The sequence below is a fragment of the Saccostrea cucullata genome, unplaced genomic scaffold (assembly GCF_032062105.1).
Source record: "Saccostrea cucullata isolate Sc308-1 unplaced genomic scaffold, CSIRO_AGI_Scuc_v1 ctg45, whole genome shotgun sequence".
Classification (NCBI taxonomy): domain Eukaryota; kingdom Metazoa; phylum Mollusca; class Bivalvia; order Ostreida; family Ostreidae; genus Saccostrea; species Saccostrea cuccullata.
Window position 1 is genome coordinate 285850 of NW_026939164.1, and position 20659 is coordinate 306508.

Sequence of the window (20659 nt, forward strand, 5' to 3'; positions counted from 1 at the left end):
TCTACATTTAATATGAAATTCAACATATTTTTAGCCATGCAGTTTTTTTTTAACCTCTTTAATACTATCTATTTTTATCTCTCTTTTTTAAAGCATAACAAATGGTAAGACAAAGAAATCTTGTCAACATCATAATATGCCTTTTTTCACTCTTAACAAATCATTAATTTCTAAATTTTAGTCCTAGCAGCCATATTTTTATTAACAAACTCAAATTTATAGTTGTTGCAGAAAAATTTAGAAATTAAACAAAGAATATCTTGAAAATTATAAGTGGATATCATTTTAAAAAAACTAGAAAATAACTAATACCAAAAGGCCTATTTTCATAAAAGAAGGTATACACCAACCAATCATATTTTTTGTTATAACTTATCATAATTATGCTATACTCTGTTAAAGTCAGAGCTTTAAAAAATAACAAAATTTAGAGAAGTATATGTTAACAGATTGACATTCAAATCTATACCATAAAAAATAAATTTCTTGCTGACAAAAATGACATATATTTAATTCAAGTAAATAAATATACTCCCCATCAATGAAAACGCAACACTCTACTTTTAGGGTGAAAAATTATAAACGGGATATAACTATGTACCAAACAAGTTAGGACATCTTTTACTTTGCCAAATCAGTTATTTAATGGTTGAATGGTTTTCATTCCATTACCGAAAGTTGATTTTTTAGCCCTCTGAACAGATAACATTTAAATAAAACACCTCCCCCTTCTTACAATTTAATCAAAACATGCTAGTCCGCCATGTACAGCATAAATGTACGCAGTCCGATTTCTACCATGCATTAGGTTTATCAATGCCTTTATCTGAGCGAAATTAACATTCTTTGGCATTTTTAATTGCCTGTTGTTCAGATACTGCGGTCGAATTTTCTCTAACTTGGCGTAGTGTAGTAACTCTTGGACTTCCGGTCAAGAAACTGTTATTTATGCTACTGAAACACATGAGCCTGATGAGTGGTTAAATAGTGCAAATTTGCATCTGCAGCTCTTTTTTTTCTTTATTTTGAGAATCTCCAGCTTAAGCAATGAAAATCAGTCATTTTGAGGAAATATAGGAATCACATCCGGTAAAGAAAGAAAGATTTTTTTCCCGGCATTTTAGTACATTACTTATGATAAACAGCTACAAAACTTCGAAAACTCAAAATATTGTTAAAAATTTTATTAAAAATGCAAAAATTTGAATTCTGTGAAAAGGGTTAAAAAGCAACTTCCGGTAGAGGAAAGATATTCATTCAACCGTTAAATAACTGATTTGGCAAAGTAAAAGATGTCCTAACTTTTTTAGTACATAGTTATAACCCGTATATACTTTTCACCCTAAAATTAGAGTGTTGCGTTTTCATTGACGGTGAGTATATATCTCAGACAGAAATCTACTTCATTACATATGAATATTCTTTTTTGAAATATAAACACATGACAAGGAATTTGATACCATGATTACCAGTGTGGAGATGGGCATGAGAAGGGTCAGTTCATATTAAATTATTCAAAACACTTGTACATCTCAATTTTTCTCTCTTTCACATAAGTTGATTACCACTAAACATTCCTCCATTTGCACTATTCACACTCGCATACTTTAGAAGAATTACACCACACTAAATTTGACAGCTGTCAATCAAACTGCCGTGGTCTCTAGTCCCTCCCACTCATCGTCAGTATCTGTGTCGGACAAGTCCTCCTCCACAATTTCATTATCACTATGTTCATTACATATTGTGTCCATACTCGCCACACTCCCTCCTGGTTTTTGGTAACTACCCCCTTTAATACTGTGGGGGAACTTTGGTCGGTCTGGACTAAACACTTGTTTTTGGCTTAACACTACTTGAGCATTGTGGTCATTCAAAGCAGGCATCGAAGATGCTGTGGACATGTATAAAGGGTCCTTAGAAGGACTGGACATGTTGGTCAGTTTCTCATTAGCTATTGACTGACTTCGTGGGAGTTGGGGGACCTGTAAGGTATTTGGAATGGAGTGGCATCCACCATCAGTAACGGACATATTGGATGTTACATCATTATCTGGCATTGTGAAATGTAATCGCACCTGTAAATTGTATTGTGTGGTGTATAGAACTGACATCAAATTATTTTAGTCTAATCTACGGCAATTAGTTAGCAAAGAAAATAGTTGAACAATTAATACAGTTTCAAATGATATTAAAGCATACAATAATAGTATTGGCTGATATTACTTTTATCCTGATAGATCATAGCTATCATTTTAACAAAATTCAGCCTTTTAACATGTTCAAAATTTGAATGAAACATTTCAAGTCAAAATAAAGTATCAGCTTTTCACTAAATATTTCATCAAATTTTTCATGTACCTTAAAATTGGGACTGAAGAACTTGTGTGATTTGTCTTTATTGGCCTTGTCTAGCTCAATCTTGCTGAGGGTCAAGGTCAGATACTTGGACGCCCTTGGGTCTTCCATGGTGGGGCTTTTCCCGTTTGAGTACTGGGATGGGGGGTTGTAGTCATCTTTCCCCACAAAAAAAGTGTTGAACCAGAACTGAAACATCTTTTCCTGGACAAAGAGAGGTAAGCAGTAATCAAATAAAAATAAAGCCAAACTTCTTCTTAGTCAAATATGGCAAAATTCTAACACTTGTTTCATTTGCATTTGCTGTGCAGCAATTTCACTTACAAAAATGAATAGTTTTATTAATTGCTTTTAACAAAACATGTTTCAGATCACAACTTATTGATTCTTTTGTAAATCTATTCAGAATTGTCTTACTTTTTTCTTTGTAAGTCTGGGTTTGTTATAAAATACGACTTTAATATCTCCACAAAGAGGAACGGACTGGTCTGTTGGCATTGAGAACTTGTCCTGTCCTTTCCTAATATCTTCATATGTCTTGGAGGTATATACTTTCACTTTCAGTTGAAATACTTCAAAAAACGGGCCTGTTAAATATAAAAAATAAGTTTGTTACAGCATTTTTGACATAATTACATGTTATCAAACCAAGATTTAACTAATTAACAAACAAACAAAAGAAGGATAAAATCAGGATATGTTTGTGAAAAACTCCCCCAAAGACAGTTCATTGCAAAAGTTAGTTTTTCAAAAATTTGTCAAACTCCAAGGTAAAGGTCATGAGGTCAAAAATGTTCATATCGAAAAGTCTTATCAAAAAGAAAATGAGAAATTTGAAAGCACAAGCACAAACTGTTTAGAAGCTATAGCTAAGTGTTTTGCAAGAGGATCAAACTACAAGGTCAAAGTCAGAAGCAAAATGAAAGATTTTTGTCAGAAGTAGTATGCATGAAATATGAAAGCTTAGAACATGGTCAAATTCCAAGGTCAAGGTCATTATATAAAAAATATAGGTCTTTTTACAAGTGATTATATACATATGTATTTGTGAAAGCCACAGCACCAACCATTCAGAAGTAAAGACAAAGGTTAGAGTTTTGCAGACATACAATAACAAGACAGAACCAAGACTAAACGCCCTTAATATCTGATAAGAGGGGCATAATAATAAAAAAGAAAAAAACCTCTTTCTTGCCTACTCATTCATATTCTTTTTGCAAATTCTTATGAAATATAATCCTAGGAAACATTGAATGTATGCACATTTATATATAAATAGGTCAAATTAGTAATACATATGTCCTCATTTAGTGGCATCTTCTACTTTGGTCTGGGTTTAATACTTCCACCATAATAGAGCATAGCTTTATTTCTATTTTCCTGTATTTGTTTAATTCGAGACACCTTAAACCCAAACAATACTGATGAGCTGGCAAAACAGACTTTACTTCCTTATTACACAGGCAAGCTCTTAAACTATGAATTCCTCCATACACAGGGAAAGCATGGTTCTAAACTTATACAGGGTGATATCTCAATGTTGCTCAATGAACATTAAATTGATTGCATTCAATTACAAATGAACAATACATACATATGTCAAAAAATATCAAGAGTTTTAAAGATTTTAAACAGTGAAACAATGGTGTACTGAGAAGAGCATTTATTGTTTTCACATTTGATACCACAAAAGCCCCATTTAACACATTAAAAAACAAAAAAATACTACAGCATGACTACAATTTTTTTTGGAAACAGTTGCTTATGTGCAAGAGTGGGTGACTGGCAGTTTTCCTGTTTTCAATTACATGTGTTGACAATATACAAAAAAACTTCCAACATCTTCACGCTTCATGGTGTCCAAAAGAATAGAGTACAACAGAACTTTCCAAGTAGAATAAGCTATACTGAGGAAAGATCTCTCAATATTTACTAGTTAATGTTGGTTTAAAATATATTTTATTCATTGAATTGGATTGAACAGCAGGCATAAATGCCTATGATAATTCTCTCCATAACTAGTTAATGTTTATTAACTATCAGTTACCATCTGTAAGACCAAATGTACTCCTTACAGGGCTGATTTAAAAGGTACTGGGAAACAATTACCTGAACATCGGTATAAATATACTTACAACATGTCCCTCCATTATGCATAGGTATAGTAAAGAAATCAATGGCTCTGAGTAAAAGTGTCACAGGCTTGTACTGTAGATTGTGTCGAATCATGTACCCATAGTACTCCACATACCGGACCTGGCTAGGTATGGTCACACCCTGTAACAGATTAAATCGCTCTCTCAGTAATACACCTATGCTCACGATTAAGTATTAAACACAGCTAGTAGTATAACACCACCCCCAACCCCAGTAACATTTATTATATTTTTGTCTATATTCACCTTTTATGTATGCCAAAATATAAATTGTAAAGTGGACATTTAAAATTAGTCACTGAACGCAGACACATAGTGCTTGCAGATGCTGAGGCATTGTAGAGGTCAATATTGATAATTTCTGGTGAATGAAAAGATGTCAACATCAAACTACAACTGCCTATAAAGAAGGCCACAACTGTATAGCAAGTATTTTTACAAGGCCCATAGGTAATAATGTTCACCTACATGTTAGTCACTTCACACTCTCTCGCTGACAATGAGGCCTTCTTTTTCATCCAGTATCAAGTAAGGAATCAATGTCTTGAATAATGTGGATCTGCACATAGGGATACTTATTTATTTATGTAATATGATCAAGTATATTTTATTTAGCTTTAATCTAATATATGTTTTCAAAATTCTCTTAATGTAAGGATAAATAATATAAAACTTTGACCCCTACTGTGTCCATATTCTAGTTCTGTAGGTCGTAATCTGAACTATATTGAACCAATATTGACATGAACATTTTGTAACAATGCTTTATCATGTCTTTTCTTCCTGTCCCAGTGATTTTAAAGACCTTTGTACATGTAATAATACCACCCTGTTTCCATCATTTTTCAACTATCTCCCCATGAACATGTGATAAATGTATACATGAATTTCCTTTACACAGGGATGCTTTTTGGCAAGGTTGTTAAAAAATGTCCTGTCATTCCGTAGGAAAAATTATTCAGAATAGGCTACAAAATGTTGGATCTCGATCAGTTGTTCAATAATGTCAATTATAAATTTCTCCTATATTCAATGTGCAAGATTAATTAATGCTACAAAATTTAGAATTTCATAGCTTTGTTAACTGAGTTAACTAGACATAATTCACGAGTTTATCTTATTCTGGTTAAAAAAATGATGTACATTTTCTTTTACCGGGGTAATATTAATCTTGTTTTAGCATTTTTAGTTACCTAGTATGAAGATTCTGATACAAAAGAAAGTAGTACAAGTGAAATACAATGTACATAAGTACAGGTCATTCCATTGGAACACTTGTAAACAGTAGCACTCCATTTTACTTAATATGTTAATGATATAACAAGGAAGTGATACAGCCCTATTGCATCAAAAATGTTAAAATTCAGCACTGAAATAATTTCAAAAGAAATTAAATACAATGTACCCAATCACCCTACATGTCATCATTGTGTATGTAATATTCATGTTTTCTAGGGCAGAAGCTCTTAATTTTCTAAATGCCAAATTAGTACATTGACACTTAAATCAAGGAAGCTGTAAGCTAAAGAGTATTTTTTTCTAGTGCTATTCACTGACTGCAGAAAACAACTCTCACTATTACATTGCTAAAAAACAAACTTAATCACTCAAATGAAATTTTTGAACGTTGACATTGTGTATGTTATGTTCCAAAATGTATACTAAGACTATTTTATTTGTACATGTACATATTTTTATACTCATTAGAACCCCCCCCCCCCCTTTTTTTTGTTCCTCAATCATGGCAGGAGATACATGTATATGCATTTCAGTATTAATTATTTTGGGTCTACCCGGTAGTTTATTTTGTGTCAATTTATTTTCGGGGAAAAGTTAATGTAAATCACTTTTTATCTGCAATATTTCGTGAGACGTTATGCTCGCGAAAATTTAATTCTCGCGTATAATAGAATTCCTTAAGATTATATAGAGCAATGATTACAATTTGTGAAAATTTTGTCTCTCTAATAAAGAGTCAATGACTATCTCCAGATTCACGAAAATAAGCTGTCACGAAAATTAAGTGATCTACAGTATATTTTTGTATTTTGCAATAAACTTTTTAAAAAAAATCAGAAGAAGTGCATTGACATTGCTCATAGGTCAAAACCAGGATGAGTTCAGTATGTACACAATCTCTGCAATAAGGAAATAACACATTTTGATTTTAACATTAAAAAATAATAGGTCATATGTAAAAATAAATCCAATTTCAGTCAAATTGCTCCAGAGGAACATATATTGCTTCAGTAAATTGTCTTCTTTAAAGTGCTGCCATATAAATTGTTTTTCTATCTGATAACAAGTAACAGAAAAAAATTTACTTGTTTTTCATGATAAAAAATAAATGTCAGACTTAGAACATGTAAAATGTCAAACCAATCAGTTCTACATAATACATGTAGTTCTCCATACTTCTGTTAAATAACAGTTTAAATGAAACATGTGTCCTTGTGCATGCTACATAAATCTTCAGAAATATATGTCAGTAGGTCTGTTGTAAAAAAGTTTTTATAACATTTAATCATGCACTTTTTCTAGCAAATTGAAACCATAAAGTATTACTATAGTAATAAATTCAGTATGAAATGACCATCACTCAAAAAATAGTTGCACCCAACCAGAAATGTTGAAAAGTTATTTATGGTTTAAATTGGTACAAACATTTTTTACTACTGGACCTGAAATGATTATTTCTCACAAATACCAAAGGCAGAGTATCTAAAAATGATGTACATTCAAACATAAACTTGAAAACAATGAAAACTATTCAAAGCAAAGAAAAATAATGCTTTGAATTAGAAAATATATTATGAACCATTTACTTTCACCATGCACAGAGCATGTGTATGTGTCCTCTCTTTAAAGAATATCACTCTGAGTCAGAATGTAAATCAAATTTAAATTACTTCATAATTTTTTTTTTCTTCAGTAATTGATTGAGTTTAAATTTTGATGAAAAGTATTCATGCTTAAAATTTTGCCATAAAAAGTCTCTAAATTTCGTATTTCAAAATTTATTTGGAAGGTTAAGGTTTACAACTATCATGACTATATTTACAGAATGATGGGTGATAGGACAGGACAAAAACAATTTATCTTTTATCCCTGGGCATAAAAATGGCAAGAACACAAGTATATGTTTGCAGAAAAGCATACATTTCTTGCATATCTTAGTGTTATGAAAATAATGAATCTTTGGTCACTTTTTATTTAACCCAGTAATATTACCTTTTCATCCCTGGTTCGTGTTTGTCCATAATATTTCAATGCTGCTTCAGAATCGGTAAATTTCTTCCTGTGTAACATGTAAGCACAGATCATGACTCCCGTCCTTCCCTGTAAAATAGTTTCAAAATATTCAAATAAGCTGATACATAGCAGAGCAAAAGATTTTGTATTAAATATATGTCCACAGATATGGTACATTTGCATTGCAACTTTAAATTCACTGTATTGTTTTCATATTAAAATATTGGTACTTTTCATTCAATGAGGGGTATACTCTTATACAGTGAAACCAATTACATGTTCAAAATTACACAAATATTTGTTCCAGCTGATTTGGTGGTAAATACCTGTTATGTTTTCTTTTACTTCTTATTTTAAGGAATTTTCTGGTCTGGACTTACCTTGCCTGCCTTACAGTGAATGGCGGCAATGTTTCGGCCATCTTGCCTTAGCCAGTCGTCTAGATCCTCACAGAAAGGTTTGATCAACTCTAGTCTAGGAGGGTTGTGGTCATCAAAGGGGTAACTGACCACCCTGTTGTGGAATTTGGCCACATCATAGGAACGCTCTGAACACCTGTCAGTGAATTAAAGTCATATACTGTACATTCTCAATCTTTTCAATTAAAGAAATCATACACTGGTTGTGCAAAACAAAAAATAGAGGTACTGTGAGTAGCCTAAAGCATTTTCAAAGGTTTATTGCAATTTTGTAAATGTTACCTTGAACTAGTCAATATAATTTTGATAAAAGAAGAGAAACACTCTCTGGTCATAATCTTTCAGTGAAAATATGGAATTCAATGTTTCTCCATCAGAATATTATAAACCTTTTCAAATTTTATATTTTTTCCTGCCAGTGACCTTGAACTTGTCAGGACCTTGTGTGAAGGTTATAACAAACCTTCAATGTCATCAACTATCTTTGTACTAAGTATCTGACCCATTTCTAAAATAGTTGTAACAGATACATGAGGGTTGATAGAACTAACTAGGCTCCAAGACCTTCAACGACACAAAGTCAGAGATCAAAAAAGATTTTGAATAGCTTGATTTTTATTCAATTAATAAAAATTTCAAATCTTGCAAATTTGCAAATCATTCAAATATAAACCTGTTTATAATTTTGTCTTCATACATCATACCCAGTATGTAGACATAAAAAATATTTCGTTTAATTATTTACTACATGTAATTTCAAATTTTGACATCTGTTAATTCCCAGTTTATCATTTAAGGGCTAGGTAATAGTTTGTGGGTTAGCGTATGACTTACTTATTAAGCACGTAGCAATATTAAGCACTCTGCATTGCTATCCTTACATCTAACATATATAATCATTACATGTACAGGTTATACTGGCAGAAACTCAATGTACTGAAACCTTGGTCAGTCTGCTAATTGGAAACCAATTTACACGATCCAAAGAAAACAAGCAATCTGAGCATATTGCATAAGCTGTATCTAGAGTCATCTGCTGGCAAATATTTTTTTCTTTTTGGTTCTTCTTTAAAATTAAAAAGGCCCAAATTCTGTTACTACAATAATTAAATTGAAGCTGAACAAAATAACCTGATCTATATATCATCAATCTGGACACAGTACCAAAATAAGCTCAATTTCTGCATGACAGATTACTGTTGTTTTTAGTGAATGTGTAAGCCCCCCCCCTCCTTAAAAATCAAAATGGCTGTATTTTCATAATTATGGGGGAAGGCGCCGTAGGCAGTCTTTAGTTCCCTTTGGTTTCAACAGTAAGGGACTAACAAAATTTTACTCTGTATCTTAACTCTCTCTCTAGCACACGATGTGGATGAGGACTCTTACATCATATGATGTTTAGCCCGATCCAAAAAAGGAGTTTCAAGGTCATTGGTCAGAGGTGCAGTAACCCGAATATTATCAGGTTATACACCTGTTATACATGTTTACTGGGTGATAATTGACAGATTTCATAACAAGGAGCAAAATTCTTTCATAAGTCATAATTACCGGTACACATGTTGATGATGGCATAGATTCCAGCTATGCTTATAAAATTATACTTGATCAAACATGGATCATTATATTATTAGAAGTATAAAAATACTATTATTTTTCATTTGAGTTTAATTGTCAAATATCTACATTAACAAGACTTAGTACTTGCAAAAAACATATCGTTAGTCAATCAATTGTGACCTCAATTTACAGTTATGTCAGGTTTAATAAGAATGTAAATAAGACATCAATTAAAAAAAAAATTATTTTCTTCACCTGGGGTAAAAGATCAAAATTTATATTTTTACTAGCCACTTGATTGTTCAATATACTGAAATATGCAGTCAAACAAATCTGCGAATGATTAAACTTAATGTAATTTGTTTAGTTGATTTTGTGTATTGTGAAGTATAAGCATTCCACTTCTATCAGCTTGATCACTGTGTCAGCTTATTTCCTTTTCATTACATAAGAAACTCCCAATTATCTTTTTTTAACTTCCTTCTGAATGTTGTCCTATTTTTGTTCACTGCCGCTGGCTCCTTCTAGAGTACTATTGTAAATGGTATAATAAGAGTGCTCTTTACATTGCTATACAAATTATCCTTCCTCTTTTGTGGATGTTAAATAGACACATTTCTATGTCCAAATAAAATAATGATTTACAGACTCTGTCAGTCGGCCGGTCAGTGATCTGCTTGTGTACAGATTCACACAAATCGATGACCCTCCCATCCACTCAACCAGAACCTTCAACCCCCCCCCCCCTCCCCAAAAGGTAAAGGTCATTTTGAACTTCCTACCTAAATCAGTGATCATTATGAAGATGACGTTAAATTAATTACCCTCTAAACAAAATGTTTGTTAATAATTGTTTTGTTGTTTAACATCTCTCTGATATTTTTTCACTCTAGACATATGGAGACGACACCATGTGCACTTAATGGTGGAGGCCCAGCTGTCAATTCAGTCTTATACTGGGGGCCATTGAGCAGTGACGGCTCTTTTTTGTGCCTGCAATTTACTCCATATCAGCAAATCGGACTTATAGGAGTATAGGACAGGTTTTAAATAGGCCCTGAGTAAAGCGTGGTCCTACATATTTCTCATAGTGCCCATACATATTTGCCATCAGTGTTACCAAAGAAAATATTGATATTTTCAATTCAATTTTAAATAAAACAAAGTGTTAAAAAAAATACATAACCTCTAGAATTTTCATTTCAGCAAAATCAGAGATTAAAAAAAATATTCAAAATGACACATTTGAACAGGAAAACTTCTCATGTTATAAGAACTCTAATAAACTTGGGATGAATTAAACACTATATATATATATGTACATTTAACGTGCTTATCATTATATGCAATTGAACGTTGAGCAATCACTATAAAGTACAGGGACTAAGAGATCTTCAGGCTGACAATTTTAAGATCTACCATATATAAACTTTATTAGTTTGTTTGTTTGACAGGCTTCAGATAATTTTGATGACTTTGAACGCAATGTAATGATCTCAAGTTGTTAATCTAAATAAATTTAACATTTGCATTCAGAGATGCAAAAATACAAACATATAGTGATTCCATCATATGATAATGAATGATTACCTGGTATTTTTACTTAGCTAAATAATTATATAAATGGCCTGAGCCTGCCCAGTGGCCAGGAGGGCTGTACAGGATGTACATTAACAAACTTTACGACATTTATTGGCTCTTATCCTATCTATACAAGTGAGATTTAATAGTGTTTTTTCAAATATACATGAACACTGATGAATGTTTCTATTTAAGATGCACGGACTTTTAGGGTACTTGTTACTATCATAGAATGCTGAAGATGTTCTAGTGATCACTTACATGTAACATATAAAATATTGTGACATACACAGAAAATACTGTAACAACAGAAATAAAGTGTTCTAATTTATGACCACTCATGTTAAAAGTACATTTTGCAAAACTGTTACTAAATTTACACCATTCCTAACTGGGTTAGAATTAAGGCTTTTTTTTAATACTATTCTTTCTCTATGTACAAATTGATATACCACCATGACATCAAAACTCTTGGATAAATACACAATATATGATATAACAAGCTAACCATATGGTAATGGAATACAATTAATTGACCCAATTAAATGTACATGTATCAAAATAAATCAATCTGTCATTGCAAAAATTTGCGAAAAGGGGGAGGAGGTACTTAAAAGATGGAACTCCATACAGTCTTATAATTCATAATCTGACTTAGTATCATTCAAAATGATCCCTTCTTGGTAACTTGTGAAAATTCTGAATAATATTGGAAAATTTGAAACATTACACATTATTTACTGTAGTGTAAATCGCATCTTAATTATCAACTCTACCAGTGTTCGAAATTCGGAATTATTTTCTGTGGGTCCAAAGGACCCACTGATAAAGGGTCTACACAAGTCCCTCCAAGGCAGCATAGGCCCAAAAATTATACCATCAAATATTTTGGGAAAATAAACTTTAATAGACAATCTTGGTAAGTTTATCAATTCCTTACCAATAAAAAAATTATGTTATTTAACAAAAAAATATGTTAATATTACTGTAAACATACTTTTTGTTTTATGTAACATTCCCCCCCCCCCTCCCCAAACAGGGTGTGTCTGTAGGGGTTTTTTGCCTAATGTACAATCTCACATATTGAAGCATAATAAAGTTTCCATTTAAAACATTCATTTTCACTTTACCTAAATGCCTCAATAAAGGGGGCCAAACATCCCAGGACTGAAGTAACCAGGTGGGATATTTACAGTAGACACCCAACATGGCTGTTTTGCGATAGAAAACGAAGCTAAACAAATTGGGGGAGGAAATGCTAGATGATATAAAAATGATTATTCCCCCTTCATATTTAAGTGAAGGTTGACTAGGACAACATATTTATATTTCATCTAAAGCTACAATTAACATTCTTTATAAAAATTGCATCAGCTGATTGAAACCGTCACAGATATGGTAGCAATTTGAATGTGTCGGTCGGGTTATAGGAAAGAAACATTTTTAGGCCTTCTTTCTTCACAAATCATCATCGGCCCAAAATCATTTCAAGGACCCATTTAGTCATACTATACATGAGTCCTTCCGTTTGAACGTCGGCGCAGGACCGACGGACCGACGCTAGGAATTTACACCATCACTGAACTCTACATTTACACCATCATTAAAATAAATTTCTTGCTTATAAGAAGGGGAAGTAACTCTAATTACAAAGCACCATTCCTATGCTTTGTGCATAAATATACTGTATAATACAAATGACTGAGATTAATGGTATATCTTTGTGAAATGTGTTGCAATACATTTGAAGTAAAAAAAAAAACCTGGTAAATCAAGTAGCTGTAGGAGTTTCTACATCGTGTCATACTTACAGATTGTAGACTCTGTAGTGGTCCTTGTGTCTTTCATCCAGAAAACTGTAAAAACAATGCAAATACATAATTCCTATATATAAGCTTCAATGTTGGGCATGGATTTTGTCAAAAGCATGGGTTTGGGAAACATATTATATATGATTTTACAAAATCATTGTATAAATAAGAATTCATATTTGTATAATAGAGAATATGTAAAATCACATATATTTTGTTTCTGGCCTCCTGTGGTCAAAATCAAGGGTTATAACTCTGAAATATTTACGATATTGTGATTTTTCAACTGTATGTCTACAGACTTTAAGTTCACAAATAATTTTAGTTTTAATATTGAATGCACATTCATAGGAACTTGCAATAATCTGTATACATTTATATGTATTTATATGAGTGATTAAGAACAAAAAATATCTTTATTTGTGAACATTTGTGCTGAACCTCTCGTACTTACTTGACAACATCAGCCATTTTGTTGCGATACACACCCTCCAGCTTTTCGGCAGGAAATCCCATGGCAATTATATTTGGATAAATATCTAAATTTGTATTAAGGAAACACAATCTATGCACATTAGTCTACAAAGTAGTGATTACATAAAAAATCTTTTTTTTTTCAAGGAAGCGGTTGACACTAAGTACATGTACCAGTATCTGACTAATTTACAGGCAATTTATAAAGTTGCAATGATTTTTAATTAATTAATAACTACATTGGGTAATGATCGATGGACAATTTTTAATTTGTTCAAGAAGTGACAGATTCCCTTTTCAAGGAATTTCTACTGAAATTCAATTTCTATATCATGAGACGTCAGCATGCACTCAATTTGTTTTAGTTATATCAACATGATTTAATAACAAAAACATTCTCAATTTATACTTGAGTTTACTAATAGGTGGTAGACATTGATACATCCCATGCCTCAACTGTCACGCAGCAGCTTTAATTCTTATTCTTCAATTACATTTTATTTATTGCAATGCCCTAACACAGCCAAAACAAAAACAAATCTTCAAATTCTTTCAACAGACAGATAGAAAATGCTCTCCTTAATAGGAACAGGTTATGAGCATGTCCTCTTTTACTGAGCATTAGTAGAGGTACCTTTGAAGGAAACTGATTGAACTAATATGTTCTAAAATCTCATCAAATATAATAACAGCTAGTGATATGGCAACCTTTGATAGAAAATTCTAAAATTGATAGTTGCTCATTTTTTCAAAGTATTTTTTATTACATGAAACAGGTACCGGTATATATTTTAACAAAATCAAGGACATTTCTGTATTTCTCTTGCAAATGGTAGACAAATTTATACACTAAGCATGAATTGAAGTTAGGCTCACATATTTGATTAGAAATAAATATTGTTTTCCTTTATAGAAAACATTTACACATTTGAGATCCATCAAAAAACAACACATTCAGTCTGGGATCATTAAGTCCACATTTCAAATTGTAAAGCACTAATTTATGTAACATGTGTAAGTAAAATTGATATTATAAAGGCTCACTTGCAAAGATATTTATGATTTACATAATACCAGTTATAAAATGTTAAGTTTAACAATGCAAAAATCTGAAGGACCCAAAAACCTGTGAAGGTTTACTTCACTAATAGGTTACCTAGTGGGTGAGGTTTCACTTTTGGAAATTTTTATATAATTCTCTTTGCAGTACTCACAGTCACCATCAAAAATACGAATACTTCTCCCTATTAAGCCTAAATGTATACAAGCCTTGAAGCAGACTTATCTCTGCTCTAGTAGACCACTTCAGGATATCTGTTATGCTACTCTTTTGCAGGGCAAAATGATATTCTGTAAATATATTATAATTAGCATGTATGATATTTATTGGCTTTGATTTTTGATGAAGTTAGTGTGGATTTGATTTAGCTATTTTCTTGATATTCTTTTTAATGTTTATATATGTGCATTGTACTTCAAATAGTGATTTCGTTGTACTTGAAGTTTCTTTCAACTAAAAGCGCTAAAAAGAATACACAGCCAATTGTAATACATTTACAGTATTTTTTTGAAATATGACAAAAGTAATTGTTTAATGCATATCATAATTGTCAATACAGTCTATGCTAAAGACAACGGACCATCAGACCTAACGGACCTTATCTGATGCACATTTTTTGCACCAGGCGGGAATGTCTGACAAAATTTGGTTTGGTCCTCTTCATTGAAATCATTCATTACACAGGACCAACTGTCCTGTGTGGTCCAAACAACTTTGGCATAGACTTTCAAGTGAAAAAACTTTGCCAAATGTTATTAGTTTGCCCTGCAAATAGTAGTAATACAGTTATCATTAAAGGGCTATCCAAAGGATCTGTCATTTGCTTTGCCTCAGTAGCAAGTTAACATTCCTGTGCCTTGAAAAAATTGACAACTGGTGCCAATCTTCTATCTGAATATAAACTTTTAGCAGGGAACTATATACTCTATAGGACTATAGGTTCCTGCATTTAGGCCCATATTTATTCAGAAATGTGAAATGTTACCTTATACAACAAAAACAGTCCAAACACAATATTATTACATTGCGGATGAAATATTATAAAAGGATACATGTAAGATCGAGGTCGAAGCCGTCCTCCGTGTACCTTCTCTTGTGCTTGCTGACAAGATTTTTAATAAAGTTTGCCATCTTGTACATCTAGTCTTCAAAAAATATCAAATTAAGAAGATGATCTTAACTCCATTTTTATGTCATGGTCAAACACTGGAGAAACTTCTCATAGTCAGAATTTCCTCTGTAGTTTTTTTTATCCAATTCTTATCACATGTTGATTACTAATAAACTGATAAGATGAAATCTGTAAAATATAAAAAATACAGGTGTCAATTGTTAACATAACACTTCTTTGGACTTGAAAATAAGACTCAAATACGACCTACCTCTTCCTTGATTACATTCCCGTTCCTTTTCCCTTTATTTCACTATGGCGGCTTCCTGGTGTAATGTGTATATTCCGCGGTCAAATATAGTTCATAATTGTTGTCTTAAAACAGTAATGCTATATACCTCTCTCTCAACCCAGCATCACTTCTGGAGAATATTCTGATTGGAGAAGATCTAATCACGCCGTTCTCGTCATTCCTTAAAAGAACTAATACAATTTGGACTCCGTTTGTTTATTTGTTACGCGAGGCTGTTAACCCACTAACCTATAATTTTATGACCTAAAAAAATCAAGAACAGTAACCCAAACCCAAACACCAACTAAAAAGATAGAGTTATCTTTCTTAGACTGTTTCGCCTCGAGATAAAAGATAAACGATTTGTTTTTTCTTTAATAAATTTTTGACCCATAGTATAATAATATTATTTTTATACTATGGGTCAAAAATTTATTACAGGAACAAGTGCCTGTGGGACCTTTATATACTATTTACTATATACTATAGTATACATGTCCCTGGGTGTGCATAGTATGGCAAGCACTTAGCATAAAAAGGGAGGAGTGACAGTGTTCCCCTGTCTCATTGAAAAAAAAAATACTAAGAACGTCTCAGTTCAACAAATAAAAAAAAATTAAATAAAAATAGATAAAAATAAATCATAAAATTAAACAATATTGAAATAAAATGAAATATTTAATAATAAAATAAATGTTACAGAAGGTAAAATAAAAAAGGAAACCTGCCCAGAACTCTAAACTCTATATTTTTTAGTGGCGGGGGTTATCACTACCATTTTTTCTTTGAAAATATGGGATCGACACACCTTGGCTTTATCATATTTTTATGACCCAATAATTGAGTTTCAGGGATACATAGATTTTGTTCTCCCCGTCCGTACGTCTATCAGTCTGCCTGTCAAAATGCATACTGTATTTAATTTCTGTCTACAAAAACTTGAACCTCGTCCATAACTTAATATTTTGATTGTAGTAGTACTAAGTATAGGGGTACCTCGTATACGAAACAAGTGCCTATGTCACGCCAAATTCACAAAAATGAGATAAACATAGTTTCACAGTCGATAAACTAGGTTTATCGGTTGTAAACTATAGTTTACGGACTGTAAACTATAGTTAACAACGTTAATATATATTTTACATCCGTCAACCATAGTTAACGCGATAATCTATGTTTCACAACCGTAAACTATACTTAACACTGAAAACAATCATTTGCGATTGCAAAACATAGATTATCTGATAAATATAGTTTCACGATTTGTAAACTATAGTTTACAAACCGTTAACTATAGTTTGATCTGATAAAAATCGTTTCACGATTTGTGAAACTATGATTAACAACTCTTAACTATAGTTTACGATTGTAAACTATAGTTTACAAACGTGAATCTATGTTTATCAACAAAATTTATAACAAACGTTTTATTACAGACAGATAAACTTAGATTATCATTCGTAAACTATAGTTAACAACCGTTAAATATAGTTTTACAGATGAAAACTATACTTAACGAATCGTTAACTATAGTTTACGGTTTGTTAAGTATAGTTTACAGTCGAAAAACTTAGTTTATCAACAATTATGAAACTAGGTTTATCTCATTTTTGTGAATTTGGCGTGCCATAAGTGCCCGAGCTTTAATATTAAAGATGAACTATTTTACCTCTTAACTTTGACCCTAGACGTTGACGGACTTAGCTTTTTAAAAATATTTACCAAACTTTAACAGTTAGGAATGAAAAGTGGGTGTTATGGCCTTAATTCATACGTATTACGTAATATGTATATTAATTTTTTCTCATAAGGCCTTTCCATGAATAGAAATATTTTTTACCTTTTGATTTTGACCTTCAAGTTTGACCAATTAAAAAAACTTTAAACTTGGACATAACTTTTGAACAGTTAATACTGGAGCGTTTATATTTCACAGGTGCATTCCTTGTGACAAGATCTTTCCTTGGATACCAACAAATTTAAATTGACCTTTTGACCCGACCTTGTGTTTCATCTTCATTGTTTTAACCAAGCGTAGAAGGGACTCATGTTTAATAAATTTATCAGGAAAGGGAAACGCAATTGCAGATTTGAAATTTATACAAAGACAAATAAATAATACAATAATTCAATATTATAATAATACACAGACTTTAAAAATAACGAATTTGCAAACAGTTTTTTTTTCTGAAGGTTATGGAATGCCCATCGTCGCAAACCAAGGCCAAAATGTACGATCCTCTCCCATTCTGGCCGTGGTTGAACGAGGCGAGAATTCTTCGTAGCTCATTAAAATATTGACCAATGCGAGTAAAGCATAGTCGGAAGATGAACTTTATAACGACCTTTCAATATTCAATCGCAGTAAAGGAAATATTTCTTGTATACTGTTGATGTCAGTTGTTGATTTCAATACGCAAGTTTCGAGATTAGCTCCCTTGGTGCGCTCTTTCGTTGAGGAGGGGAGTTTGGTTGCCGCGTAAACAAACAGGTGGGACAGATATTTATTATTGGATATATCGCATCATCGATATACTGGTTTATTGTAACTATATATTTGTAAGTATGCACTGTTCAACTCGAGAACAACCGAATTAAAGTAAAGGCGTCATTCATTTTTTAATGCAAGAAAATCGTAAAAAAGAGAAAAATCAGTGGATGTGAGACTTTTCAGACGCGGGGAGAGATATGGACCTCGAATAGATACGATACACATGCACTCTGATTATTACATGTTGGCAATCTAAATGACACATTGATTTTTTACCTTATTATAACTTCAAAAAATCCATTAACTTCTAAGAGAATGTTTGTACAATCAAGAAAATCTTTTACTTTTATGAAGACCACGACGTTTATTTCGTTTTCAAGTACCCTATAATTGAAAGTAGATTTATAAATATACACAGTTGAGCTTGATTAAATCATAAAATGCATCACTGATTAACATCTATATCTTTCTATAAAATTAAACAAATTTCAAAAGCCACAGACATCGTTCATTTATTTATGCACGTTTGTAAGCAAACTGTCCCACCTCCATGCTGAAATGGATACTTTTTGCGCCTCTATCGCAGGAGAGTTACAATCTCGAAACTGGCGTATTGCGATGGAAACAAAACTTGTCACTGACTGAATATGACGTCACAATAGAGAGGCGTAAATATTCAAGATTACGATACTTTTTGTGATCAAGCAGCCACGGGTAGGAGAGAGCTATATGCGGACTCCGGACCGTGGCTTGAGACGATGTGGAATGCCATATACGACAGCCAACTGCTGACTGCTTACTGCCAACTGTCAGCTGCTTACTGCTAACTGCCACACATATTTTAATAAATTTTATTTTTATATTGATATTTATGTGAATTAAAAAAAAGGCGCGGATCTAGAACATTTTTTCCAAGAGGGTCACTCATGTTAAAAAAAATCCAACCCAGAAATTTCTTGACAAGAAAAAAAAAAAAACCGTAACGTCCTTTCCTTTATGTGAATATTTATTTCGGACAGGGAGCATTCCTTCATGTCTATGACATTTTTTATACCATCTTAACACGAAACCGCGTTTTCGGGGGGGGGGGGGGGTCTAAGGTCCCTCTTAGTTGATTTATTTTATACATTGAATAACTTTTAGTTGGTTTAGTTTGTGCATTAAATAACTTTACAAATTTCAGAGGGGTGGTCCGGACCTCTCTCTCTAGACCTATGCATGTAAAACATATCTTATTTGTAAAAGGACCTCTCTCTCTAGATCTATGCATGTAAAACATATCTTATTTGTAAAAACAAAGAGATATAAATGTTTGGTCGGCGTTTTCTATGAGGAGAGTCCAAGATCAGTTTTAGTTTGTTTAGTTTATACATTAACCCACGACTGTACAAATTTTAAATACCCCCCATCCCCACCCCACCCTCAAGATATTTGCATGTGAAACATTATATAACACACAGAGATATACATCTTTAATTTGAGGAAATTTTCAACTATAAATTATAATGGAAAATACAAATTTATTTTCAAACCATCTTAATCTGCGAAATATGGAATGCCATATACGACAGCCAACTGCTTACTGCCAACTGCTGACTGCTTCCTGCCAACTGTCAACTGCTTACTGCCAACTGCCACACATATTTGAATAAATTTTATATTTATATTGATATCTATATGAATTTTCAAAAAAAAATAATGAAAAAATGGCACGGATCCAGGAAATTTTTTCCAAAGGGGTCACCATGGTAAAATTAAATGACCAATATGTTTTATCTTATGTAATGTTCAATATATGCGGTTAATAAAGTACATTGTTTATTTTTTTTTTTTCTTGTTTTCTTATTTGAAATAGGTAATACAATGACTATTTTCTGCTTTTAATGTTTAAAGAAGCCCCCCCTCCCCCGGAGACAACAAACCCTTTGAAGAGAGAATAATAATATACAAAAGATTTGTCGTTTCGCAGAGAAAGATGTTTTGAAAATAAATTTTCGTTTTCCATTATATTCTATAGTTGAAAATTTCCTCAAATTAAAGATGTATATCTGTGAGTGTTATAATGTTCCACATGCATAGATCTGGGGAGGGGGG

General features: G+C 32.3%; 1 protein-coding gene across 1 annotated transcript; it reads right to left on the reverse strand.

Moving 5' to 3' along the window:
- Positions 1-484: 484 nt before the first annotated feature.
- On the reverse strand, positions 485-16317 carry LOC134252434 (phosphatidylinositol 3,4,5-trisphosphate 3-phosphatase and dual-specificity protein phosphatase PTEN-like). Its single transcript, XM_062734918.1, has 10 exons — positions 16054-16317; positions 15724-15971; positions 13592-13676; positions 13138-13182; positions 8147-8321; positions 7746-7853; positions 4494-4635; positions 2776-2945; positions 2362-2562; positions 485-2078 (listed from the first exon to the last, which is right to left on the reverse strand). Exons 2-10 carry the CDS (start codon positions 15809-15811, stop codon positions 1647-1649), a joined length of 1446 nt encoding a protein of 481 aa, XP_062590902.1. The 5' UTR covers positions 15812-15971; positions 16054-16317; the 3' UTR covers positions 485-1646.
- Between the last annotated feature and the right edge of the window lie 4342 nt (positions 16318-20659).

What these genes read in the sequence shown, in the direction of transcription:
- LOC134252434 (XM_062734918.1), bottom strand. Translation starts at nt 15,811, where the DNA reads ATGTACAAGATGGCAAACTTTATTAAAAATCTTGTCAGCAAGCACAAG. An exon ending in CACTACAGAGTCTACAATCT is followed by an intron (nt 8,322 to 13,137) that starts GTAAGTATGACA and finishes ATTCACTGACAG; the next exon opens with GTGTTCAGAGCGTTCCTATG. An exon ending in CCAGACTTACAAAGAAAAAA is followed by an intron (nt 2,563 to 2,775) that starts GTAAGACAATTC and finishes CTCTTTGTCCAG; the next exon opens with GAAAAGATGTTTCAGTTCTG.